General features: G+C 43.7%; 4 protein-coding genes across 8 annotated transcripts in view; 2 read left to right on the forward strand and 2 right to left on the reverse strand.

Moving 5' to 3' along the window:
- The window catches only part of fbxo43 (F-box protein 43), a 4,924-nt gene extending 3,583 nt beyond the window's left edge, over positions 1–1,341 (forward strand). For both annotated transcript variants that reach the window (XM_004560036.5, XM_004560037.4), the window contains exons 5-6: positions 412–606; positions 721–1,341. In XM_004560036.5, the coding sequence (XP_004560093.3) occupies positions 412–606; positions 721–966 (441 nt within the window). In that variant the 3' untranslated portion in view covers positions 967–1,341. The remainder of the gene's footprint in view (positions 1–411; positions 607–720) is intronic.
- spag1b (sperm associated antigen 1b) overlaps positions 1–2,259 on the reverse strand; it is an 18,734-nt gene extending 16,475 nt beyond the window's left edge. Inside the window, exon 1 of the mRNA XM_076889709.1 lies at positions 2,158–2,259. The gene's annotated coding sequence lies outside the window, so the exon portion shown is untranslated. The remainder of the gene's footprint in view (positions 1–2,157) is intronic.
- On the forward strand, positions 1,720–15,595 carry rgs22 (regulator of G protein signaling 22). 2 transcript variants are annotated; one of them, XM_076889708.1, is made up of 25 exons: positions 1,720–1,819; positions 1,909–1,937; positions 2,035–2,097; positions 2,177–2,359; positions 2,453–2,538; positions 3,244–3,359; positions 3,480–4,206; positions 4,313–4,474; positions 4,689–4,866; positions 5,477–5,599; positions 6,029–6,130; positions 6,631–6,683; positions 7,069–7,237; positions 7,727–7,819; positions 8,317–8,486; positions 8,585–8,747; positions 10,199–10,363; positions 11,973–12,044; positions 12,568–12,726; positions 13,155–13,334; positions 13,420–13,608; positions 13,689–13,862; positions 14,118–14,217; positions 14,765–14,872; positions 14,969–15,595. In XM_076889708.1, the coding sequence occupies exons 1-25, from the start codon at positions 1,798–1,800 to the stop codon at positions 14,983–14,985; spliced, it is 3,603 nt and encodes a 1,200-aa protein (XP_076745823.1). In that variant the 5' UTR covers positions 1,720–1,797; the 3' UTR covers positions 14,986–15,595. The 2 variants fall into 2 exon arrangements, with proteins under 2 accessions (XP_076745823.1, XP_012776973.1); XM_012921519.3 differs by lacking the exon at positions 6,631–6,683 and having other exon boundaries at positions 7,043–7,237.
- vps13b (vacuolar protein sorting 13 homolog B) overlaps positions 15,140–26,231 on the reverse strand; it is a 299,476-nt gene continuing 288,384 nt past the window's right edge. For all 3 annotated transcript variants that reach the window (XM_004560029.5, XM_004560030.5, XM_004560031.5), the window contains 11 exons: positions 25,787–25,905; positions 24,724–25,174; positions 24,317–24,475; positions 23,913–24,141; positions 22,030–22,206; positions 20,716–20,886; positions 19,253–19,429; positions 18,075–18,177; positions 16,524–16,692; positions 16,334–16,414; positions 15,140–16,099 (listed from right to left, as the gene is read on the reverse strand). In XM_004560029.5, coding sequence (XP_004560086.3) covers positions 15,851–16,099; positions 16,334–16,414; positions 16,524–16,692; positions 18,075–18,177; positions 19,253–19,429; positions 20,716–20,886; positions 22,030–22,206; positions 23,913–24,141; positions 24,317–24,475; positions 24,724–25,174; positions 25,787–25,905 — 2,085 coding nt within the window. In that variant the 3' untranslated portion in view covers positions 15,140–15,850. The remainder of the gene's footprint in view (positions 16,100–16,333; positions 16,415–16,523; positions 16,693–18,074; positions 18,178–19,252; positions 19,430–20,715; positions 20,887–22,029; positions 22,207–23,912; positions 24,142–24,316; positions 24,476–24,723; positions 25,175–25,786; positions 25,906–26,231) is intronic.

A 26,231-nucleotide genomic window follows, 5' to 3' on the forward strand; every position in this document is an offset into this window, starting at 1 on the left:
AGCGCGTATTCTCGGAAAAGTGGTTGCAGGAGGTGAGCTGGCTTCAAACAAATGATGAACGCACAGAGATGTGGTGCAGAATATGCCGTGAAAATCCCACTCTAGCGGACAAAAACTGTGCCTTTTTATATGTATGCAAACGCCCATTTCAGCCTCTTATCTTATTCGCTTCCTATTTTGACAGTGAATGCGCACCTGCGGACCACTTATGTGCACCCCTGCTTATAAGAGTGTTTGTTCAGCTCTGTAGCATTTAGCTTTCTGTGTTTTCAGTTAAACACAACATCTCTGTTATCACAGTCTTTGCTCTGTGGTCATCAGTGCATACGTACATCAAAATGAGTCGGCGTTATCACAATCTCCATCACTGTCACTGAAATGACTCTGAACTTATTTGCTGTCGTCTTATAGCTTGGTGCTGCTGTCCATGTCGCTGATGCAGAGACCAGAGCCATGTTGCTTAAGCGATCAGCTCTGAAGACAGTTCAGGCCCAGTCTAGGACCTCCAGCTACTGCACTCCACAGTCAGGAAGCAGGGCTTTAACGCCACTGCAGCTCAGCGCCTTGCATTCAGACAGCAGCAGCAAACGGGATAAATTTCTGGAGGTAAGTTACAAATCCATTAAACTGCATTTTCTTGAACATGGTACAGTCATGCTTTGAGGCATTTCTCATCAAACATTTATCAAAGTTATTTTAATAACTTCTTTTTCCTCTCAGGTTGCTAAAACCCTCTTCAATGATGAGTGCCTCAAGCCTTGTCCGAGATGTCAGCATCCCGCAAGATGCCATTCAGGCAAAAGAGAGGGAGTGTGCAGCAGAGCTGACTGTGGATTCCAGTTTTGCATGTCATGCTTGTGTACTTCTCACGGCTCTAGAGAGTGCGGTAGTCACTCTGCAGGCCGTCGCAGAAAGGACATACTTCCCGGAAGCGCTCAAAGCAAGCGCAATGTTAAAAGACTATGAACAAATTATTCCTGCTTCATGAAGTCACTTTAATAATATCTATTTTTTGCAAGTTTATAGATGGCAATAAGCAGCGAGGAAACAGATGTGTAGTACGTGCGGTGTCTGTACTCTTCAATGTTTGTTTGTATTTCTTTACTTATCCCATCCTACCCCTTTCCTTTTTTGATATAGTTCTTACTTGTATATTTTTTTTAAATTATGCACTGAAGGAGGTTTTACCAGCAGATAAAAGGATTTCATTTTACTGTTGTATTTTTCTATGCACTGACTGTACAGCATGTTGGGTTTTTTGTTTTGGAGCTATTGAGATTTTCAGCTTTTACAAACATGTTTTCTAGATCGGTTTTAAAATAAACTTGATATATAGTAAAACCTTTTTTTTTCGTCTTCTTTTCTTCCCCTACCCGTGTGCTGCGTCACATTTGTGAGGATTGTGTATGTCGCTGTAACATGTACAAATCAGTCTTTGGTGCCACCTAGTGGTTTGACACTTTCACTGCGAAAGGAGTTTTATTTTAACCAACCCCCCCCCCCCCCCAAAAAAAAAAAAAAAAATATATATATATACACATACACACCTTAGATACTTAGAACTTTAAAGTAATCTCTGAATTATCTCGAATAAATCGATCCTGGGGTATTAAAGAAGAAACTCTAAATTGCATTAATTTCTCTGGTCCTGTCTGGTTAAACTTTTACTGCCCCCCCCCCTGTGTTTTGAAAATGCGTCCACTTCCATAGCAACCTGGACTCACAGTGATTGAGTTTGACTTTCTGAGTAAGCCCGTCTGAAAGTACTGTCTGCCATTTTTATTTTTAAGGAAAAGCATGTGTGGATTCATTTCAACAGGTAAGAGCAGCACTTTAAACACATCTCAGTTTACTCATGTTTTTACAACTAGCGTGTTGGAAATTTGAGTTTTTCTTTCTCTTTGCAAGAGTTTCTCCGCCTTACTGTGGACAGTTTTGTGAGTAAAAGTTTAGATTCCTCATATTTTCCCCAGTCTGTTACAGCTCGGACAGAATGTTTGTTTTTTAAGCGTTTTAATGTTGATCTTCACACAGGAGAGCTCTCTGGCCTCTGATGCTGTACTGGCTCACTTCTTCAATGATTTCCTAAGTGCGCCGGTAATGTAGGCCTGACATAGATATGCAGAACTTTGACATGGCTCAAAGCAGTTTTCTTACCTTCGCATGTTTTTGCCAGTCTTTCCCAGAGGCTTTGCGGTACAACCGGGAGACGGGGCTGTTTGAGATGGCGAGTAGAGCGGCAGAGTTTGTCTCCACAAGAATCCGATCAGCCCTTTACAACAGAAAATCACAGCTTCTTGCTGTTGACCCGTCACTGCTCACCAAAATGCCCCCAATAGACAATCATTACGCTGTCTGTGTAAGTAGCTGCTAGCAAAATGTTTGTGTGTGTTTGTATGGAGGGGTAGAAATCTCTATACTGGATTGAAGAACTTGTCCCTGACATTCACAGTGCCTGGACAGAGAGCGAGGAATGCAGTGGATCAAAAAGGAAAGATTCCCCTTTTTCCTTCAAAGTGATTGTTATCATGAATACAGGTAAAGTGTTAAATCCTGTTGAAACAAATGTTTTAATGCATTTGTTTTGCAGGCAAGTTTCATCTCATTTTTACCTACATTTTCTCTTTACCTATGAAATGTGATTTCTTTGCAGTATCCAGACAGTGTGCTAAGATGCCTTGATGCTGACTTTGCTGTCTCCTTATTTTATGATGAACAAGTAAAGTCTGGGTCTCTTTTTAGTTTAGTTTGCAAGTGTTTTAACTTCTAAAAGAAGTATCGATTTAAGATTGCTACTTTCAGATCTGAGACTAATCTCTTCTCTGTCTTTTAAGAAGCCTAAAGGCTTCAAGAATCTCTGCAGAGAGAGCCATGCTAACTTATAGGCTGCACATAGAAGAAGCAATACAACAGCAGCCATTTACAGGCCATTCTTTTGAATCTTTTGTCTCGTCTCTCTGCCTCACCAGCTGTGGCACATGGCTGTGCCTACCTGAGAGGTTTCTACCTGTTATAAGGGAGTTTTTCCTTTCTACTGCTGCCAAGCACTTTCTCATCTGATTGTGGGGTTTTCTCTGTATTATTGTAGGGTCTTTTTCTTACAATAAAAAGGGCTTTGAGACAACTGATATTGTATTTAAATAAAACTGAATTCAACTGAATTAAAAAAAAGAATGTTTTTAAGAAATCTTGCTTGTGTATTTTCCAACTGGCAGTGCCTCCTCTCTCTGTGATTTTCCCCAGACTAGCCAAGCTTCTGCTTCAGTGGGACCCAAACTTGTGTATTCACAGAAGGAAAAGCAGTTCAGTTCGGACCACCCTGTCAGCCCCTCAACTGCGTTCCTTAAAATTAAACACGGGTAATACTAATGTAGTAAATGTCTTGTCCCGCAGTGCAGCAAAACAAAATGTGTTTGTATCCTGTGAGTATAAAAATAAGAACTATGTGTGTCCCATGTTTTTATTTCCTCACATCTCAGGGTTTATGAGCACACGCAATCTTACATGTCTAACATCTCTGCAAAAGGAACAACTTATTCCAAAAAGCAGTGACTCAACCAGATGTTACTCCAGCTGGTCTGAGCCAGAAAGCCTGTGTTCCTTTCCCCCTTTGTCCTCATCAGGTTTCTCCTCTGCTCACCTTCAAAGTGGGAAACCTCAGGAACTTAAGAGCTCACAAACAGAGCTGGGTGTCTGCTCTGGGCTATCATCTGTTAGTAAAGAGAAACACCTAAAAGAGATCAGTAGCCTGGCATCTCATTCTCCCGAACAACACTTGGAGTACCTGGCTGTCCAAGTGACTGAACAGGTGCTTAAAGACACAATGAATGTAACGGATGGTCCGAACCAGGCAGACACTTGGGAGTGCTTCAGCAAGTCAGGAGATCAGGCAAACTGTAGCAGCACAGACAGATCCTGTAAATGTGACCTTAACCGACATCTCAACAGAGGAAGACTGGAGGGGGAGAAAGAGAGAAGTCAACGTGGCAAGAGGGGGTGTGGATGGGATAAGAAGGATCAGGAAGAGGGGAGCAGAGCCACAAACCAGGAAGATGTCCCTTATACTTGTTGCAATGATACAGGTTTCTATGGAAGCTTGGATAAGTTTAGGGAGTTTTTACAAGGAACGTCAGGAGAGAAGCTCCTTAATCTCTGGATGGATATAGAGAGACTGAAGGCTGCACGGGACAAAGAGCGGAAGCACAGGTAAACACACCTGTCTTATTCTGCAGCTCGAAAAGTTCTAAATATTCAAGCAGTATTTATTGTCTTTTGTTAAGTGAAATAAATTTTCAATGTGGTATTGTTTCAGGTATTTGGTTCTCATGAGAAGCTGCTACCTGCTGAGCAGCAGTCAGTTCAGTCTGAATGCGGAGCTGCTCTCCAGACTGGGACTGACTACCTCCCCCTGCTGGACAGAGGACAAACTGCGCTCAGTTCAGACCTGCCTCACTGAGCCTCTGCTCCACTACTGGTGAGATTTGCAGTGTTTATCTTCTAAATGTCAGTGACTGTGTCTAGAATGCATCCATAAAAATGACCTTTACATTTACTCCTGTATTACATTTATTATTTTGTTGTCTTGTATAATTGTTGATTGTGTTCTGTATAAACTGGGTTTTCATATGTTATAATTTTGCATGTGTCTAAATCTTCTAATGAAATTATGCCCCCTCTCTTTTCTGCAGGGTTCCTCGGTTCTGGACATCTCTGTGCCATCAGGAAGACCATAGTAACTCCTCTGATGTGGAGCTGAGGACAGGGTGGTGTTACAGCTCTTCTTTGGGCTCACAGCCTCGCTGTTGCTCAACGTTCTTACGAACTGACAGCAGCTCGCCCCAGTCTTCCCATACTGTCCGTACACAGGTAGGTGTATTGAGATATATGTTACTATGTGCTTATAAGCTTTATGGCAGGAAATCAAGCCCACAAAAGCATCATGAATAAACAACCCAGAGTTTTTATCAGTCAGCAGTAAAAAAGGATTAAAAGATAGATTTTATCCATCCATCCATTCGCTTCCGCTTATCCTTTTCAGGGTCGCGGGAGCCTATCTTTACGAGCGTTCTGTGCCGATGGCCACATCTTGTTTATACTTGTATAAATTGTTCAACTTGGTAGTTTCTCCCTCTAGTCATCCATGCTCCTCCTGCATGCACTCTACACCCTGCTGGGGTCCTCTCCCACTGCCATCTCCTGATTTGTGAACCACTGCAGGAAGTGATTTATCAAACATCTTTTGCAGTCTAAAAACATACAAAACAGAGACAAACGGGAAAACTATTCAAGCTGTGTCTTTGCACGCTAAGGATTCACCTGTTTTGATAGATTTTTGTAGTGACTAAACAATGTACTGTGGGAAAATAATTTTAAAGCCAAAACAAATGAAAATCAACTAGTTTTCACTCCAGCTTTACCTAGTTATTTTATATAAACGCTATATTGCATTTAAAGTTTTTGTATTGTATTTCATCAGGTGATGTCCAGCAGAAGTCAACTACAGTGCACCACAATGATGGAAAAGATGCTGCAGGCTCTTTGTGCTGAGTCTCGTGCTGGCTCATACTTCACACACTTCTGCGAACAATCTGGAAACCAGGTACAAACAGCTGCAGATGTTAACGAACTGTTTTAGAGAACATGAGGCAGAAAAAAAGAAGCTCGAGGTAATTTAAAAGTGGTGCCAAAGAGTTTCTTCAGCTGAGCAGCTAAGACTATTGTTTGCAGTTCTCCACAGTGCTGTGCTGCTGTAGATGATGGCAGGTTGCTTTGTGCTTTGTGCTATTTGTTTGTGAAATGCATTGCTGTCATTCTCCTTCATACAATTATGTGTAGCTTATGTTTTACCCTGTGCCACATAGATTAAGAATCTGGGCTCATGTATGGAAACTGTTTCTTTTTAAAGCTTGACCCAACCACTAACTTGTGCTCTAACCGTTATAAATTCACATTAATGGATTGAAGTACATGTAAATATAAGTCAGCTGACAGGGTTTTTGACATGTTCAACACTGTTTTCCTGTCCCAGCTGTGGGTGAATGCACTTTACTTCTGGACTGACCTGCATTATTACCGTGAGCTCTTCTACCAGGATGGTCTGGACCCTTACAGAGTGCAGAGAGAGGCACAGGTCAGCACACGCAAACACACAAGCTGTTATCACTGTCAGTGTGTATGCACCACACAAAGATATGACACTAATTCATTCAGTTTGATGCTAATGTTGGCTTTTTAGTACAGTTACTGCAGGAAACAAGAAGCACATGCAGTGTTTTTGCATGAAATATGAAATCTTGGGTCTGTATATTTAGGTGTATTTGGTTATATGCCTCTAATAAAAGAATAATAAAATATTGAGAGAGATAAAGAGAGCTCAATTAGAGAGGATGCCAGGAAAAAATCACCAGTTATAATAAGGTAAAGCTGAGGAGATCAGATGTCTTAAATAAGCAGCCAGTAGTTAAAAGGCAATAAAACAGAGGTTGTGTATTAGATTTTCTATTATTCTCCCTTTTACGCATACGCACGCACGCACGCACGCACACACACTCACACACACACACTCACCTGCCCTTGTGTACGTGATCTGTTAGCTTGCCACTCCCATTCTCCTCTCTGCTTCTCTTTCAGCCCTCTTCACCCCCTCACACTAAGCGGAGAGATTTAAACTCCCATAAAAACAAGTGAGTCAGACCCCCCCAGCTTTGCGCCAGTCCAGTCACCCAGAACCACCCAGCCTGACTGCAGCTGGCCCAGGGAGGAAAGCAGGCAGTTCTGGTCCAGAATACCTCACAGTGAAACCTATTTTCCTTCAGTTAACCTTTAGTTCACCAGAGCAGTGACATTTAGATGATCTTTCCATAATTCTGAGGCCAAGCGGGGTAACTGACTGACATTTATGTGGTGTGAGGGCAGCAGTGATGAGCGATAGTGAAGACTGTGTGCGAGAGAGCGCAGCGGTGGTGAAGAGAAACGTTTCTGACCTTAATACAGTTTTATGACTCCTTCTTTCCTCGCCTCTTGTCTCCTCTCTTCTCCTCAGTTCCTTTACTCCACATATCTTTTCAGCTCTGCCAGGAGGCGCTTTGGTGTTGATGAGAAGTTGAGAAGGGAGGTGTATGACAGACTGATGCCCCCGTTTGAGGAGCTGTTTGACAGGGTCGAGGAACACGCACTGAACATCCTGGTGGAGGCGTGGACCACGATGGTCAACAGGGACACAGAGTCTTTCCAGCAGGTAACCGCAGCGCTGCATTAGCACACGCTGCTTCATAAACTTCAGTTTATGTGGAGAAACTAGGCTTCCTTGAGTATTTCTGAAGGTTTGATTACACTGAGGCCTAATTAAAGGAGAGATTGCTTTAAACATGGATAAGCATCTGGTTTTTGACAAGCAAGAAAGTGACTTTCCCATGTGTGTGCTAGTGTTTATGTTGCTGTGTTTAGAAATCCAGAAAGATCAAACCGATCAGGCTTGTTAGTTTGAGGGTAAGGTTTCCTAAAGAGCCTTGCGGATTGGATTTAAATAGTTGCAACTCAGAAAGTGTCCGTCACACTGTCCACTTTAATTTAAAAGCATAAAAGACGAAGAAATGCAGCGAATTCTCACATTTCAGAACCTTGAAATATGGACACTCAGATGTTTCTGACTGTAAAAATGATTTAAATGATAAATCAGTCGTGAAAATATTTAATGCTTAGTTTTTGTGTGTGTGTGTGTGTGCAGGTAGCTGTGCAGGAGGAGGTGCGCTCCATTGACAGCTGGGAGTACAGAGAACTGTGCAGCCTGTACGAGGAATCACAGCTGCGACTGGAGCAGGTCAGATCAGCATCCAGCAGTAATAAGATCTATAAAATGCTCGCACTGAGAGTTATTAGGCAGTAAACACACCTGCGAGCGTGAAACGGCTGTGTAAACATAAATGTGAAAATGTATTGCCTAGTAACAATGTTGATTATCTACTGCTATGAGACTGCTTTACTTGGCACAGATGCATTATTTGCAATGATGTCATACCGCTGGTAAAAACAAAAAAAACAAATGGTCTTTAGGGTGACTTTCGAACATCTAGGAGGCAGGATGTAGCATGGTTTGCAGGAGAAACATCATTTAGCTTTAAAGCTTTATTTTACTGAGGATTTGTCCTCAGCTTGCATTTTAAAACTGGACCTTCAGTGATGAAGTGCTGGATGAATCTTTGTGTGAATGGGTGAAAATGTCTGGTTGTCTAAAGTGCTTTAAGTGGTCAGTTAGATTCGACACTATCCGTCCCACTGTTTCCATCTTCCTCTCCTCTCGCTGCATCTGTCCTGCAGGGGGAGCAGTGCAGCTCCATGCTATCTGCTTCATCTATTACACCTACACACACTTCTGACTCTTGGTCCAGAGTGTCTCCAAATTACCGTGGTTACCGTTTAGGCTCCTTACTTCGTCACCGCCATGAGATCGGGCACTTCATGTCTTTCCTACAAAATCAGAACGCCAGGTGAACTGCAGATTTTAGACTTTACCTGTAATATTCATAAACAGTTATAATATGAAATATATATGGAAACACCATCCAATGGATTTGCTTTTGTTTAGTATCCATCTGATGTGCTGGCTGGATCTGGAGCAGTATAGGAGGACTCCTCGGCAGCACAAGGCTATCAGGCAGGAGAGATCAGCATGGATTGCTGCCAGATACCTCAACAGGAAGTACTTCTTTGGCCCTGACAGCCCTGCCATGACAGAACAACAGAATGATGTAAGTCAGCCCATCTAAATATTTTAAAACCATGTTAAACGTACTCATGTTGGCTCAGTAGCAACTCCAAAGAATATGAGTTATTGTCAACTTCCTGGGAAAGCCTCACAGAGACAGAGGAAGTAGGAACAGGCCGCCCGTGACATGACTATTCCAAGATGGGATTTGAGCTCCAGCTGAGGATCAGCATCCAGATTTGATAAGCAGAGGCTGCTGCAGCTCTCACACAATTCCCCCATCTCCCTCCTCGGGACTCCTGCAGACTTGACGCTGACAGCTCTGACAGTGGGGTGTTGGCAGCGAGTGGGAGATGAGAGAACATGGTTGGAATTAAAAGGAGAAGAAGAGGAGAATGTTTGGATCCAAGAAGACAGAGATGATCAGCTCCAGCAACGAGGACAGTAGGATGAAATCTGTCCTGACGTTTATAGTGGGAGATGAGGTTTCTGGGTTCTAAGATTACTCCACGAGGGTGTGGTGCGTAGTCAGGATGAGTAGATGGGACATGCAGCGGTTGGCGTGGTTTTCTCTTTGGGCCCACAGAGATGCTTGTTTTTCTTACGTGTCACAGGACGCTGGTTCTGATGTGATTTTTTTAGCTGTAATGAGAGAATCTATTAGTGAAATTTGTACAACTGCCACGCAAAAAGGTTGATGTTAGATATTTTTGCCACTATTTTATCTTTTTTCTATTCATTTGTCTCATCCCTGGGTTGCTGCATACATACAGCGGTTGCAGTTAAACAATAGTCTGATGTTGTTCTTGGGTTCAGATAGGCATGCAGCGCACTTGTTGGCATGAATCTTTTGTCTGATTTTTTTTTCTTTAGTCATCCTCATCTCATAAATACCATCAGAATAAATATTTGAACTGAGGATTTGAATTAGAAAGCCAATTCCAGTGGAAGGATCGGGCCTGGCTGCCGTTCTTGCATCTCAGTGTTGGTTCTTGTCTGCGTGAGCAATGTAGAGAGACTGACAGCTTTACTGCTTTGGCCCTTCATTCTTCAGTCACTCAGTCATCCAGTCACAGATTGGCCCCCTTTCATCTGCTCACTCCCACCGCGGTGCCATGACTGGTTCTCATTTCTGAAGCGAGTGTATGCGTGCACGCGTGCCTGTGTGCGTGCAGAATGAGATGAGAGAAACTATAAAGGAGATATAAAAAGAGAGACACGGCCAAATCGATGCATGAAGACAGAAAGCAGAAAGAGGGGAGATGAAGAGAGCAGTGGGTTTGTGGGAATGAAGAAGAGCACAGCAGGAAGCACAAAGGAGAGGAGCTGTCAGTGGGGTTTCCCACTGTGGGCAGTTTTTCTTTCTCCCGTCCACCTCGATCGTCATGTGTTCCTCGTATAGAAATCTATAGACGTGTCCGTTCAGTCTGCTTCAAACACGTGCAGCCATGAGCCGGCACTCCCCCGTGTTCTTTCCTGTGTGTCTGTGTGCAGATTTTGCATTTGGCAGGTGGAATTGAGCGTCTGAAGTTGGAGTGCCTCTCAAACCCAGTCGTCGTGGAGATCCAGGACGTCGTGAGGAATCACATCGAGAAAACATGGCTGCCTCTGTTTCTGTCCACAACAGAGTTCATCGAACGGCAGAAACGCAGACCAGAGGTGGACATACTCTCACACTTTCCTTTACAAAAGACGCCAGTGAATCATCAGCTATTTGACTCATGCAGGTTATACTGAAGGTCCATTACTTGAGAAAAACAATGGTTAGTAACAGTGGAATTTATACACACTGTGAGTGCAAGGGCGAAAGTTAAGTACTGTGATTACATCAATCATAAGCTAAGGACATATTTTTCTATTCTAACTGGAATTTCTCAGGTTGGCTGCTGTGACCTCTGAAGGCATTTGAAAGATATTTTTAGCCTTATTTCTTTTCCTTTTTGCCTTTCACAGGCCGCTGTTGTAACAGAACATGTTCTTAATGATGTAGTTATAGGTTACATTCATTCCTGGTACGTGTTGTAGTAAAAATAGGTATTTTACAAAAGCATGGCCCGTTTGTCGCTCAGCTTCACCTGGCATCTATTCAGCAAACTGCACAGTCATGGCAGTTTGTGCACGTGCTGCTGATAGCTTTAGTTAACTTTAAAAAGGTTTTAAACTTTAAGTGCCTTTAATACAAAATAATCTCCAGAGTGAAGTATACAGATTTTGGTGATTCCCTGAACAGCAGGACAAAGTTTGAATACTGGATCGGCTGTAAAGACATTCCATAGGGAAGTATCCTTTGGACTTCAGCGACCTCAGCATGTTGATATTTGCAGTTTCGAGTAAAACACCTGGAAAATTCTCTTAAAGAGACCTCTGGCCTAATGAGAGTTTGGTTGTACATAAACTCCGTCATGATATATAATATCTGTCGTAAAGTAAATGCAAACTGTTCTCCTGAAGCCTACACTTGAGTGAGAACTGTTCTTCCGTTTTGCTGAATATTTGTTGTAATATCACTTATTGCAAAGCTTACAACATTTCCTAGTTGTCTTGTGTTTATTTGCACACATCCAGCCTTCTAATACGCTTTCATGATGTCACCGAAGTCAGCAGAGCACACTGAGATTAACGATGCTGCAGAGAAGCCTCTTTAACAAAGGTCAGGAGATTTAAGACACTGAATGATTAAAAAGAGTAGAAGTGATTTTGACCCCCTTTGATCTTCTGCTTCAGCTGTACCACGTGCACGTGTTTGATTCCTGGAGTGTAATGGTGCTGAGAGCAAACTGATATAGGAAGTCAGGCACACATTAATGTTACGTGAGCAACCATTATGCGCAATTACCCTGCAGTCACTCTCTCAGGTTGCCTCATCAGGTGGAAACCCATAAACCTGGGATTCTGCTTCATTATGTTATCAAGTTTAGTCACACTGATCCTCTCATTAGGTAATGAGAGGCAGACACAGTTTAGCATTACACCGTGCAGGAGGAGACGAGCGGAAGGTGGAAAAGCTGGTTAAGAGGTGACGAGGAAGACGGCGAGGTCGTCTGAGACGGATGACATCAGGGAACTAAAGAGCTCGCTAGGAGGAGATAGAAGGAAATGCAGACGTGGGGCAGGTTAAAGGTCTAAAAAAAAAAGAAAAAAAGAAGTGCAGGCAGAGCTTTGGTTACAGCCAGCAACAGGGAGCAGTAGAGAGGTCTGAGAAGTGTTCCTAGTTATACTCCCTTTCTGACGTTGGACCTGTTTGCTTGTGTTTGTGTGTGTGTGGCAGCCACAAGAGGTGGCGGGCAGGCTCTCACAGCACGTCCACCGTCAACGCAGAGCAAGAAAAGAAGCCTGGAAGGTAAGGAGAAATCCTCCAGGGGAAGCTGGATATTTTTTAAATGGATAAAAATAAGGCATTTCCTGGCCTGAAAGCATGTGCGATTTAGTTCATGACTTGGCTTTAAGCACTGGCTTTGTCAGACACCATTTTGGCCTTGGGGTTAGTTTTCTCAAATTGGATCCAGAATAAATAAGATTAAAGCATCATTACTAACCTTCCTTTTATAGTTTTTGGAGTGATTTCCACACAGCTCTGTTCCCGTCCTCTCATCGCAGGACACAGATATAAAACATGTACATTTCACATTAGGAGCAGGATGATTACAGGAAGACGTTTTCATACATGATTGTGACCATCACGTTTATGATCATGATGTCATCACTGGCAAATAACGAGTATCATTATCTCAGTATCTGTGAGCTAAGAGTGGAACTCAGAGGTCAGCCGCTGTACAGGAGAACCCTGTACTGTATCGGGGTAGGTGATGGCGGACGGCGTGTCACAGATAACCCAAGGAATCCTGCGTCATGTGTCCCTGCAGGCCGAGGGCTTGTGGATGAGTTCCACCAAAGAGATCCTGCTGTTCCGACAAACCCTGCTCAACCCTGTCACCTGCCAGCAGTTCCAGGACTTCGTCTACTCGAAGGGAGGCTTCCTGGAGAATGATGTGCTCTTTTGGTTAGAGGTGCAGAGGTACAAGGTAAAATATCTTGTAATATCTATAAGAACAAATGCTTTCTCAGTCTTTTCTCGTCTCCCTCAGCTGTAAACCAGAACCAGGCACCGGTGGATCTTTGAAATGTCTGTTAAAATTTGACTGCTGTTTCTAAATGAACACTTTGCCCTCTCTGCTTAGAAGTCTTTATTAGCCAAACCTACTTGTGTTACTGTACATCTGAGCCAATATCTATGATTTGTGAGTCCAACTCTAAAAGCAAGTCAAAAATAATGTAAGAAATGCTTGATGTGCAGTTTGAATATGGAACAAAAAAAGAAGCTAGCCCTAGTTTTCCTATCTCGGTACAAAAATTCCTCAATGATTGCAAACATTTGTGGAACAGTGGGAACACAGAATTGTTCCCATGTTACTTTTCATTCCTCCTTTTCCCTCTTTGCTTTTGAATGCAGGACCTCTGTCATTCCCACAGTGATGATGCCACCATCCAGCAAAAAGTCTCCACAATCATCAGCTGTTTCATCAACTCTTCCATGCCCCCGGCCCTGCAGATAGACATTCCTCCCCAGCAGGCTCAGCACATTCTGGAGAAACGCCACGAGCTGGGCCCTTACATCTTTCGAGAGGCTCAGGTACTCGCGTTGCATGTGCGGGTCGAACATTTACAGACTTTTTTCTCTTGTATGTGTGCTTCAAGCTATTCTTCTCTGCCCGTAGATGTCAGTGTTTGATGAATTACTGAAGTTTTGGCCCGAGTTTCAGGAGCTTATCAGCAGCATCCAAGAGGAGCAACTTATTCCTCTGCTGCAGGAGAAACGAGTCAAGCACAGAGCCAGAGTAAGGAGACAGAGAAGGAGGGAGGAAGAGGAGGAGGAAGAGAAAAACAAAGGAAGGAGGAGAGCCCAGGTGAGGAAATGACAGCGACACAACATAAAAATCTGTGAGGGGAAAAAAAAACTTAATCAAAAATCTAACTCTTTGTTCAGGAAGACATGGAGAGTCAAGAGACCAGTGTTACAGAAGAGGATGAGGATGACGAAGATGATGAGGAGGAGGAGGGGGATGATGATGATCGAGATGAAGCAAATGAACCAGAAGAAAGAAGTGAGAAAAAGCAGTCGAGCACACGGAGCAGAGTGTTGTTCACACCCACACAGACGGTGAGGAGCTGCCATGTGTTTGTCGTGCGGGTAAAGCTGAAAATGTGTTTCAAAAAAATGAATTTAAACCAAAATCAACGATATCCTTCTATGTGGGAGCACAAGATGCTAAAATAAAACCCCCTGACAACACAAAGTCCAAACAAGGCCTCGTCAGTCTCGACCACAGACCATAACGGAGAAACTCGATGCTCTAATTGAACCGTTTTTCTAATCATGTTTGATGCAACTTGATTTCTGGGCATTTGTCTTCAGCTGTCGTGGTCCTACTCCAAGTATATGGCAGGTCTGAAAAGAGAGGAGGTGCTGCTGAGGAGACGGAGTCAGCTGGAAACCACCTTCTCCACGGCCTCAGGTACTTGCGCGCGCGCACACACCGCTTTTTTCTCTGAGCTCAGCTAGGCTCCCATATCCACGGTTTTTGACTGCTACTATTCAGATTAAATGCAGGAAACCATAACAATGAAATGACATTTTGCCTTTTTCCCACAGTAAAATCCAGGCTACATTTTCCAAGGCTTTGATATTACGCGGCAGTTGAAGCCAAAGTACTGTCAAACTGACCTGCTCCACATGTCTGAACTGTCTCATTGGGCAAAAGTTCAGCCAAAACAGCCACTTCAGCCCATCCATTAATTATCAATGTTCTGTGAACGAGTCAGTTCCAGGCCATAATGAATGAGGATACATGGAAATGAAGCATAGTGCAAATGGTGTTTTAATGGGATGGTATAGAGGAGCGATGCTGTTAGGATCACAGATGGAGATCATCACTGATGTCTGCGGCAGCTACACGTGTGACAGAGTCCACACGAGTGCTAAACATAATGTCTTTAACAGATAAATAGCCCTTCTTATTCTTAATGACTGCTGTTTTTACCGCGTCTTCCTCCCCCTGCCAGAGTCCTCTTCTAACCGTAGCATTAAGTCAGCGAGCAGCGAGCAGAGCTACCGGCAGCCCTCACAGCGCTCCTCCAGAACAAACAGCAAACAGTGTAACAGATACAACCGTGAGTGGACATATTGTAGAAACACTCTCTCAGCAGCCGTTTTGTCTTAGACAGGACAGGCTGGGCTTTATTTTATTATTATTTTTTAAACTGCAGGAGGTGTTAGAGCCTGAAGTGAAACCAGAGTGTGAGGAGTGACTCCATGCAGCGTGACTTTAACAGGGGAAGGTGACCGACGCCGTCATCGGAGCGCCAGCGCTGAAAACCGAGAGCTCAGAGGCTACTGATGTCAGAGTGTGTGACAAACACCACGCTGTGAAACGCAAATCTCTGACACTTGAGATCATTTCATTTGTTTAATAAAAAGTTTCTCCATTAATATATTATAGATTTAAATCTTCCGTAGAGCTCAGTGGTGAAACAATACAAAAGGGAACATTAACATGTTTGCATCGTGAGGGATTGGCATCGACAAAGAAAACAGTGTTACTGTCAAACAAGTGTTACATTATCATCTTTAAAAAACATTTGGGTTTAGCATCTAACATCCATCAACAAATATATAATATTGCACTTCACATTGGCATGAGACACCGACTCATAAGCAGAATGTAAACACACAGAGCTGCTCGTGCAGAGTGAACTCTTCCAGATGGGTTAGTTAGGAAAGGCTCCGACTGCTGCGGCCTGCACATTTGTATCTGTAACGGCGACAGAGCTCTGATTGGATTTAGTGTCCACTGTTTTTGTTTTTCCACAATTAAAACTGATCCCACTAATGTTCTTTGTGACTATGTGGTGACTTTTCTTTATCAGAAAATATCTTTCAAAGGCAATTTCTAGGAATTCTAGACACGTCTAAGGCATGGTCGACCAGGTGAACACATTTCGATATAAAACCCCCTCGTTTTTACACCAAAATGTATGTTTTGCATAAATGAGAAGAGTCAAAGTACAAGATACTTGTTTTTTTCACATTTTACATTAAATTGAAAAAATTGTTTCTGAAGCTGAAAGCCACACGTGAGTTTTCACGAATCAGTGGAATCCAATGCGTAAGGCTTTGTTCTTCACCATGGTGAACTTGCTGACAAACACTTTTGCAAAAGCGGGGTCCACCAGGTAGCGATAACACTTGGTGACCGAGGGCGGGGGCTCTGTGAGCGTCACTGGGGGCTGCAGCTGGAGGGAAGCTGCAGAGGGGGAAAGAAACTGAGAGGCACGCATCACGTAATCCACCAGCCTCCGATACTGCTGCTCGGACAGACGCTCACGAACACCGTCGCCCTGAGAGAGAGAACACACACACACACGGTTACACTGCTGCTGCACCTGCCAGCTGCAGCAGAGCTAACTAAATCATACATCAAGGTTTAGGAATGCTTGTGCACACTGCTGGAAGAAATTAGTCTGGTCTTAATTAACTGCGGCACGTGATGCCATTAACATCAGTGCAGGAGTTAGAGACTCCGACTCCGACTGTGTGATCGCTGCACAGCTTCATTACTTTTACAGCCTCACCTCAGCATCACTAGTAACTGTCTGCTGCTGTAACGTGAGTGTGAGCTCGCCCTGCTGTCCTGGTTCCTGCTGACACTCCACCTGGAGGCGGCAAGTGGTTTAACATTCACGTCATTATCTATAAAAGGCCCACGAGTTGTTCTCTGAGAAATGTCATCAGACTCTTTAATTCTTTGTGTCTGTGAGTTACCTCTGTGATGGGAAAGGCCTGCTGCTGGGTGTCCTCGCTGAGGCTGACGACAAAGAGCACCTCAGACGTGAGCAGCAGACAGCCGGCGTGCTCCTGACCTGACCCGCTTACGATGGTCACATCCAGGGACATGTGGAGCTCTGGACGCCCCAGAGACTGCAGCATTTTCCTGCAGTCAGAGAAAGCAGGGACGAGTAGACGCTATGAAACCAGCTGGAATCTTTATATTACCCTATAATTTAGAACTATAGACACAACTCCTCCTGCATGACATTTGTGTACATGTACACACGCACAATGAAAGCCTCCATTCAGCCTGCTAACATCAGATATACACTTTGTCTATAAACACGAGACCAAATGTGTCTGCGTACATCCTGTAATTTACATTTCTGCTTGTTCTCAGTGTGGTTCCTATTACACACATACTCAACGGGGAAATATGTGAGCAGGAACTGAAGTGTTCAGTCATGTTTCTCTGACAGTGTGTTTACTTTGGAAGGCAGGTGTTCGGATTGCGGAGCAGATGTTGAGGCAAACACAGTAGGGACAGTTTGGGTCTGCTCAGTGTTACTTTGCTCAAACAGGCTGACCCCTCAAGTGTCTGGGCTACCTGTTGTAGTAAAAATAATTGATGGACGCCTGATGGAAACCAGTTTGACTTCTCTGCAACACAGGGGAGCATTATCTCAACATTTGTGTATTTTATATCAGGATATAGATTTCTTTAATCTTCCTCTAACATTAGCAGAAAAAAAGGCCCTTGAGTGATGAAAACTCAAGTGGAATGTCAAATTTGGAATTCTTCCTGAAGGCAGATGACAGTCGACACTGACTGCTATTACAAGCAAATGTTTGATAGCTATGGAAACCAAACTAAATGAGAATAATTCTTCAGAAAATGCCATAAATGCTTTTTCTGCAGCTCCCGATAACCTCCTGGATACAGAGGCCTCTCATAAATCTTTATGATTACATTAAGAGTTCCAGTGAGAACATACTGGAATCTTTGAAACACTGAGATCTGACGCTGTATATACAGCTCCTCGGAGCCAAAGGTAACCTGCTTGGCAAGCACATGCAACCTTTGTAAACCGAGTCTCTCCAAACTACCCAGGCATGCAAAGAAAGGTGTTCCCCCTCCATGTGAAGGTACTGGGAAACATTTCTGGATAGACTCAGAGTTAAACAACAAGAACAATTTCTAGCTGGCGGCTTTGGCAGAGTGCTTATAAAAACCTTTTAACATGGCTCGATGAGAACAAGGGAGGGCAAGCTGGCTACCATGTGTGGGATCAAGGTCAAACATCTTTGCAGGCTTGTTTGGAGGGGGTAGGTGGGGGGGTAGGTAATGAACTCTCCAAGGTTTTTTTTTTTAAACAAAACAGCAAAATGATGAGAGGTAATGGGGAGGAAAAGAACAGCAGATCCTGGTGAGAATCCAACAAAAGCAAAGAAGCAGAGGCGAGAACACATGTCCCACTTTTGAAGAAGAGCTGGGCAAAGGTAAAGGAGGAGTTGGCGGGAATAAAGAGCGGCTGCAGGTCATACCAGACATATTTAAGATGGCTGTTTGGGGCTAGAGCAGACTTTTCTTCTGTAGGCAGGTAGAGCTGTTTGGGAAGCTGCCACAGTCCTGCTCCATGAAGGATCCCTGCAGAAATCAGGACAGTTGACAGCTGAGTTTTGACAAAACTGTGGATTATACACATGCTCTGCGTCTGTGTTTCATATACTGGTAAAAACAAACACTGATTAGGATGATTTTGCGTGCGCGTATTTATGCCATTGTGAGTTCATAACCCCAGTGCGTGTGGTCAGTTTTCTTTCAACCCTCTCTAGCTGTCAGCAGAGCGATGGCAGCAGCGAGCCAGTGAAGTCATCAAGTAGTTAAAACAAAGCAATAAAGAATCCAATGAGCTCCATTAATGATGTCACTGCAGTGGTACTCGGCAATGCTGCGCAGCTCTGAGTGGGTGTTTGTGGATCCATGTGATTCATAACAGAGCACAAATCAGTGAACTTGATCTGCATGTGTAACCAGATGATTGGATTTTTTTTTACTGAATATATTGTCGGAGCGAGTGCCAGTGGGTATGTTAGTGTGTGTGTGTGTCTTTCTGCTGATGATTAAGTTTGTGTGTCTGCGGAGCTCAGAGGTTTCAGGTAGATCAGAGCCAGGCCCTGGGGAGGTAGCGCTCTTTTATGGAGCTCCTCATCTTATTGGCAGTTTATGTGCTGTAGCCAAAAACTGCCAGCACGCACCTCAATCTTCTATCTCCAATATAAAAAACAAACAAACATTAACTCCACAGGATTAAACTGGCTGTATGTAGAAGTAGTAGCATATGTAGGCAGGCCTGCACTGTGTGTGTTTCAGCTGCTCTCTTCTGGTTCCTGGCTTATTAACCCTTAGCTCCTGCCTGAAGCTGAGAGGCGCGAGATCGCCCATGCTCTGACAAACTAACTCTAATCCACACATGTGTTCATTGTTGCTGAGAGCTCCTTGGAATAAAGACTTAACACACAGTCTGTGCTAGTTATATCTCAATAGATCAAAGAGCTCACTGCAGGACATGATGGGCTGACAAATCCATTTGTAAATAAAGCTATCAACTTTTTTTCTGTCCAAAAAGTTCTTAAATCATTGGCTGGTCTTCAGAAACAAAATAAGGAAACATTCATGAATTTATTACGAATGCTGTTATCTTTGACCGTGCTGAAGTTACCGTATCCAGTCTGGGAAACCAGTTCTGCTGCTCCTCCAATGGGCTTGGTAAAAACCCCCACTATGCCTTTCCCCACTCCAGAAATCACCCCTTTGGCTTTGCTACCAGCTGAGCTCTGCATCTCCCAGTTCCTTTGGAAGTTCTGCATGGGCTGGTCCACGATGCCGGCTATTGCTCCTGACAGAGAAAAGGAAAAAGTCTCTTTCTTAAACTCACCAAAAGAAAACTTTAACAAAATACAAAACGCTCAGTGAGTTCAAAACACCTCTCTAGATTATTGATAAATTGGTATTAAACCAGTAAATATAAATGACACAGGTATTCAGACATGCTTTTAACCTATAGACCATCCACTGTGATAGATTTACAGTGCATCCACTGTGATGCAGACATGTGGGCAGCTGTTTGGTTCCAGTCAGTATATAATACATATAGGAGTCTGATTTGAGACAGACTTGAGTTTTATTGCCCTCTGAGTGTTTATTGTGTCCCTACTGTGCTGTCTCCACCACTCTGTGTCACAGCTCTCACCACAGTGTGAGCACCTCTTTGAGAATGTGCCAGTGTGCAGCAGATGAAATGTGCGTAGGCAGAATGTGTTATGCATATGAACAGTGGTGAGAAGAAAGTATTTGGCCCCCTTCTTGATTTCTTTTTTCCCATGAAATCTTTTTGTCACACTAAAATGTTTCAGATCAAACAAATGTTTGACAAAGACAACCAGAGTAAATATTAAGGAGAAAGAAGCAATCCAAACCTACCTGACCTCATGTGAAAAACTAATTGCTTCCTAAATCCAATACGTGGTTGTAGCAGCAAGAACCGCAATCGAGCATTTGTGATAACTGGCAATGAGTCTTTCATATTGCTGTAATCTGGTTCACACTTCTTTGAAAATTTTTAATTCAGACACATTGGAGGGTTTCTGAGCATTAACAGTCCACACTTCGACTAGGACACTCCAGGTCCTGAAGCAGCAAAGCAGCCCCAGACCATTACTCTACGCTACCATGCTTGACTGTTGGTGTCTGAGATGCAATGTGTGCATCTCCCACAGATGCCGTTTTTGTCCAGTCTATTTCTTATCGTTTAATAATGAACTCTGACCTTAACTGAGGCAAGTGAGGCCTGCAGTTCTTTAGATGTTGTTCTGGGTAGGCTCAGAGGCCTTTTCACCTAATAAATGAAATCATCATTTAAAAACTAAATTTTGTATTTATTCGGGTTATGTTTGCCAAATAAACCCTGCAACAGACTGACAACCTGTCCAGGGTGTTCCCTGCCTCTCGCCCTAAGACAGCTGGGATAGACCACCCCAACCTGACAAGGATAAGCGGAAGAGAATGGATTGTACACACACATATATTGCTCATTTCAAACATAACTATATTTTGGGGGTTCATTTATTACTTAATAAGACAGCTAACTGACTTGTTTGAAGTTTGGTGTTCCTTCTCATATACCTAACAAGCTAATGCCGAGTCGTGACAGTCCCTGTCTCAGTCCGTCCCCGAGGCTCTCTGGCAGCTGCCGTCTCCACTCCTCCTGCCTGGTGTAGTGCTCCTCATCCAGAGACAGACGGTCCATGTTCCTTGCCAGGCTTGTGGCTAAGTTGGTGATGGAGGTTAGGGTGCCTAAACAGAAATGAGAAATTCTTATGTTTTCTCAGTGTCTCTAGTGGCAAGGTAGAAGTACTTTTATGAATTAAATCACAGATTTAAAAACTTCAAATGAGAACATGATTTCCAAAAGTGCCCTTCACACTGATCTGCTGAGAAGACTGACTAAAGCTGGGCTTACACTGTGCGATTTTTGGCCCATTTTGAGACGATTTTTGAGTCGTCTCGGCCCGATTTTGGCCTTTATCGTGCGTCGTGGATCGTGTAGTAGACGTGGGAAAACGAGAAGCGATTAACACCTCACGACCAGCTCCCGATCATCAATCGATTGGTCGCGAGGATTTCAAACCCTCACGACTGTCGTGAGGGTGTCACCGCAGCTGCTCACACTGCGCACGCGCAAACACATAAACGTCGGTGAAAAAGACGGAGTAGCACGGCAGTGCAGCGTATGAGCTGAACACAAGCGATGGAGGCACTTGTAGAACTTTGGAAAGCTCATCCAAACCTTTTCGATGTGGCCTCACAAAATTATCACGACCACAACAACCGTGAAAATAGTTGGATCTACACTGCTGCTCAATCACAGCTGACTGATCAATGTTTTTCATTAGCAATTTAGCAAAGTTGATGGTGGTGGCGTGCGTGTCTGTGTGAGTGAAAGACAAAGAGGGAGAGCGAGCGACAGAATTTCCGTTATAACCTTCATTTTATGGACGCACAGTGTGAGCACTTGCATCAGAGCATCGGGCCGTATAGTGTGAGACCCTGATCGTGAGCGACGAACTTCTAACCCCTGCGAGTCAATCGTGCAGTTTGAGCGGGAGCTGAATAACGCGACTGAAAAAAATCGCAGTGTATGCCCAGCTTAATGTTGAGGTGGACACTAAATGTTGACTTGTGCTTTTAACCATGTCTGCCACAAAACAAAAGTGAAACACATCATTTTGTGTAACTTGTGTTTGTAAATGTTATTTGAGTCATTTCATTTATCACACGGGAGAAATGCCATAACTCCATGAGATAACTTAATCTGATGCTCTATAGTCTATATTTGTTGTGTTGTAAGTCTTGTGTGAGACTCACATGGAAACTCTTCCATCTTTGAGTCCACAAATAAAATAAAGACATAGAACAAAGACTGAGCATTTATGTTACCTTTCGAAATATGTTTGACGAAGGAGGTGGTCCCTCTGGACACTCCACTGACAAAGGCTCCAGGCCCACGTGTCAAACCCTCATATGGGAGGCGGAAAAAGTCGGATACGCCGTTACCGATGCTCCGCACCAAGCTGGCAGGACTGCCCAGGATCTCCAGAGACCCCACAACCCAGCCTGAGACAGACACAGTGTGCTGCATGGTTACATTTGTGTAGAGCAACACTACAGTACTGCACTGTGACGATCTGAACTAAAACAGGATATTTATCCATATTCTCATGGGTCGTACTCTTTGCACTGCATTCTGAGAAGTCACAAAAACTCCACTTCCTCAAGGCTATGAAACATTTTAGCAAACAGTCACAAACCACCTTCATCCAGAAAAGCCTGGACTGAAAGCAAACGCTTAAATAAACTAAACTTTAACTGTGTTATTTCTGGAGTGAGTCTCATTACTCAGAATGAACATATTTTATATTTTCATGCACGATACAATTAAAAGAAGTTTTGTATTCAACAGATATTAAAAACATTTTAGACACTCGCTCTTAGGAGGAACATTCTTCACACGTGCGCTGTGGATAAAGTGTCCTGTGTTTGCCAAAAGCAATTTAGAGTGGGAGGCTCTCTCAATCACAACAAGTCACGGAGTAACTTACAAAGTATTTCACATCATGATTAGATTTTTAAGAGTTCTTATCTCAGTAATACACACACAGAGACACACACGCATGCACGCAAAGTCTTGCATGAAATCACACGTGTGACACAGCACAGGATTTACAGCCTCCTACTATCTCACCTCTCTCATTAAACCATAGAGTCCCCTTCAGATGGCACGGCTCATTGATATTTATGCAGTGACAACTCCATCACAAAAATCAAATAGTCATTTCTCAGGACGCCGGGCCCCGCTCGGCTCTTATTCTCTGTCAATTTGCACTTGAATGATGGACTCTAATGGTAGGAAACCTACTCTAGTGGGGCCTCGTGGTTGATTCGGCTTTATATGGTTTCCCAGTTGTGGTTTTGGTAAAGCATAAAGTCCTGACAGGAGCTGATGTTTACAGGCCTGAGTCATGCCTTTAAACACACACACGTGCTAGAGTGTATGCAAAGATAGTGTGTCTATTGTCCATAAGGCTTTGTATGTGCACGGATTTACACATGTGGGCGCATGTCTGATCATAGCGCTGCACATCCTCATGTTAATCAGTCCCAGAATGCAATGTTTCCTGGAGCCCGGGTCTTTATGATGACTCAGGAAGAGGAGAAGGCGGTAGGGTGACGTGTTGAAATACGAGCAGAAATGAAGGTTCTAACGAGAGACAGCGGGAAGGAAGCGTCTGGCCAGAATGGTGATTTCTGATGTGGAAATGACTGGCTTAAATCAGACCATGTGTGGAGGCTTTGACTAGACAGGAGGACAGCACAGGAGAGCGGTATGGAGCTCTTACAGGGCCTGATAAGTCAGACTTAGACACGGTGACCGCTAAAGGATTAACCAAAACATACTGCCAACAAACTGGGTGTGAACCGTGAGTTATTGGTCAAAACTTATGATACACCACTGAATAATGACAATGACAGAACATAAGTCGTTCTCAGGCCACTGGTGATTCAGGTTTTGCTTCCTGGAGCTCAACAGTTTTCCAGCAGCCCCGGGGTGTATCATTTGAAAGATCAACTGTAGCTGTGCTGAGAAGAAATGGCAGAATTTTCTTACTTCATGCTGAATTCACATTTCATTTGGCAACCGACACCACAAATTGTGACACCAAGCCCATCATAAAGAGAATGTAGGAAAAAAGTGCATCATCTAGTGCGAATACAGGTGTTTGAGGGTAAGAGAAGCTTTATAAGTCCTGTCTGCTACCTACCTGCTCGGAAGAGGGCTCCCGCAGCATAGTGCATGGCCAGAGCATGGACGAGCTGTCTGGCTGTAGTGCAGAATGGCCCTCTCTCAAAGAGGGAGAAGGACAGAGGAGTGTGGTCTGAAGCAATGTACAGCTTCAGAGAGGCATGGATACTAACTAGCAGGTTGACAGGTTGGATGGTCAGCTTCTGCAGCTGCACGGGGTGGACCAATGCCTGCGCTGACTGGAGAACCTAGATCACACATCACAGTTATCAAAAGAAATAATTCTCAGACATATTCCACATATCATTATGAGGTTGGATGCTGCTTCCTGTCAGTAACATAAGGTTCCATTGTAGTTATAAAGATTGTCAGAATGTAGCAACTAAAAGCAGAAATAAAACGATCGTGTCATGAATATCGCACCTGCTCAGGGAGGGTGGAGGTTGCTCCAAGTTCTTTGCTGCACCGGGTCTCTGCAGAGGCAAAAGCATGGGTGGGGATGTAGGTGTGGAACAAAGTCTTGATGTAGTAAACAAAAGTGTCTTCGAGGTAGACTCTGGCAGGCTGGAGCTGGAAGGAGAGCTGAAGAAAAAGAACCTATTCTGAGAATTGCTTCTTCACAATTGTTTGAGAGAAAGTAAAGTCATTTGGACAGAGATTATGCTGATCTCTTACAAGCTGTGACAGCTGCTGAAATGCTTTTAAGCGTGATTTTGTTTTGCCTCCAGTAAAAATGAAATCATACGTCAGGTAAGTTATGACAATGTGTTGGAAGGGAGAGTGCGGTTAGCAAACAAAAATGCACATCAAGAGATGGGAACTAATCGAACCTCCTCCACCGTGCATCTGTCCCCAGCCAGCGTCAGCCTCATCTGCAGAAAACAGGAGCGTTTGAACTCATTCATTGCTTCAGGGGACTCAGTGGGGTTGGCATCACAGCTCCACAGACTCCCAGGTTCAACTCCCCCTCTCTGATCTTGGCACAGCAGCACAGGGAAGTGGAAACTTGCCCGGTTATACAACTGGTTGTCCAATTGCAGACTGGAGCACCACACCTCGATGAGAGATGAGTCACACAGCAGAGCTGGGATGGCTGCTGTACCCACAGAGGGGTCAACGGCTAGCTCCGGGGGCAGGGAGATAGGCGTGGGAGCCAGGCTTAGGAGTAGCTTGGTTAATGTGAGTCTCAGGAGCTCCACCGAACTGGTGGGACTGGTGATATCATCACTTAGCACCATGCTGGCCTCACTCAGGAGGATGCAAACAGACAGTGTGGAAGACCTGAAAACAAAACAGAAATATTAACCAAAAAGATCTACAGTGGGAAGAACAGAAACGATTAAAAATAAATGGTATTTACAAATGAAAATATAGCAACAGTTAAAGTAGCCATAAAATTATTTGTCATTTTTTGGGTACAGTCAGGAAACCTTTCCAGGCTCTGATTATTTGTAAAGGATAATAAGGGACCATCTACCAGAGCACTTTAACAAAGATCATTGTCTGAGGTAATTTGTTTACATTTACCTAACATGTGATTATATTAATATCCTGCTTTGCCAAAATGACAAAGCAGCTTGCATGTGTTGATGTAATGGAATAAAGCTGTAATACTATGTTCTACTGTACAACTAACCACGCTCATGACAACACTAGAAGGTTTTATTGCCCTCCTGTGGTGAAAATGATGCCTGTTTCTTCATGTTTTGAGTACTGCATGAAAACATAGCTGTTAACAGTAATCATAAAGCAAATGGAAGTGAACACAGTAATAGGCACAGGGGTAGATAGCTTGAGGTTAGGAACAACAACATGCATGCTTGATTTCTCGTGGCTCAATTATGTGGGGAACATAAATCGACAACAATAAAACCACTGCCTGTGCACGCATACCTGCTGTGTTGGTTGATTACAGTGTCCACGCTGCCCTCTGGTGCCAGAGACAGAACCAGGGTGCCTTTCTCATAGGCCACGTCTATGTAGAGACAGCCAAAGCCTGGCAGGAACACCACCTGAACAGCAGCAGAAAACTAATGACTAGACATTATTTGTCACATGATACTTTGAAGAAGAACTTTTACACAGTTCTAGCTCAGGTCAGTGTGTGTATGTGTGTGTTTCAGAAGTTACACGTGTCTGACTTTAACCTATGCCACTCTAGGTTCAGAGTCATCACACAGTCATGTGAAGAAAGGAAGTAGATCACTGCTGAACGCTTGGCTAAGCAGTCATAACAAGTCTAGCCTTTGACTTCTCACCCCTACCACACAGGTCAAATTCAGACTTCACGGTAACCAGAGATACAGAGCCTCAACCACCCCACCCCCGCCAACCCACA

This window comes from Maylandia zebra, linkage group LG11 (assembly GCF_041146795.1).
Source record: "Maylandia zebra isolate NMK-2024a linkage group LG11, Mzebra_GT3a, whole genome shotgun sequence".
Classification (NCBI taxonomy): Eukaryota; Metazoa; Chordata; class Actinopteri; order Cichliformes; family Cichlidae; genus Maylandia; species Maylandia zebra.

What these genes read in the sequence shown, in the direction of transcription:
- rgs22 (XM_076889708.1), top strand. Translation starts at nt 1,798, where the DNA reads ATGTGTGGATTCATTTCAACAG. An exon ending in GCCTTACTGTGGACAGTTTT is followed by an intron (nt 1,938 to 2,034) that starts GTGAGTAAAAGT and finishes ATCTTCACACAG; the next exon opens with GAGAGCTCTCTGGCCTCTGA. An exon ending in CCCATACTGTCCGTACACAG is followed by an intron (nt 4,867 to 5,476) that starts GTAGGTGTATTG and finishes GTATTTCATCAG; the next exon opens with GTGATGTCCAGCAGAAGTCA.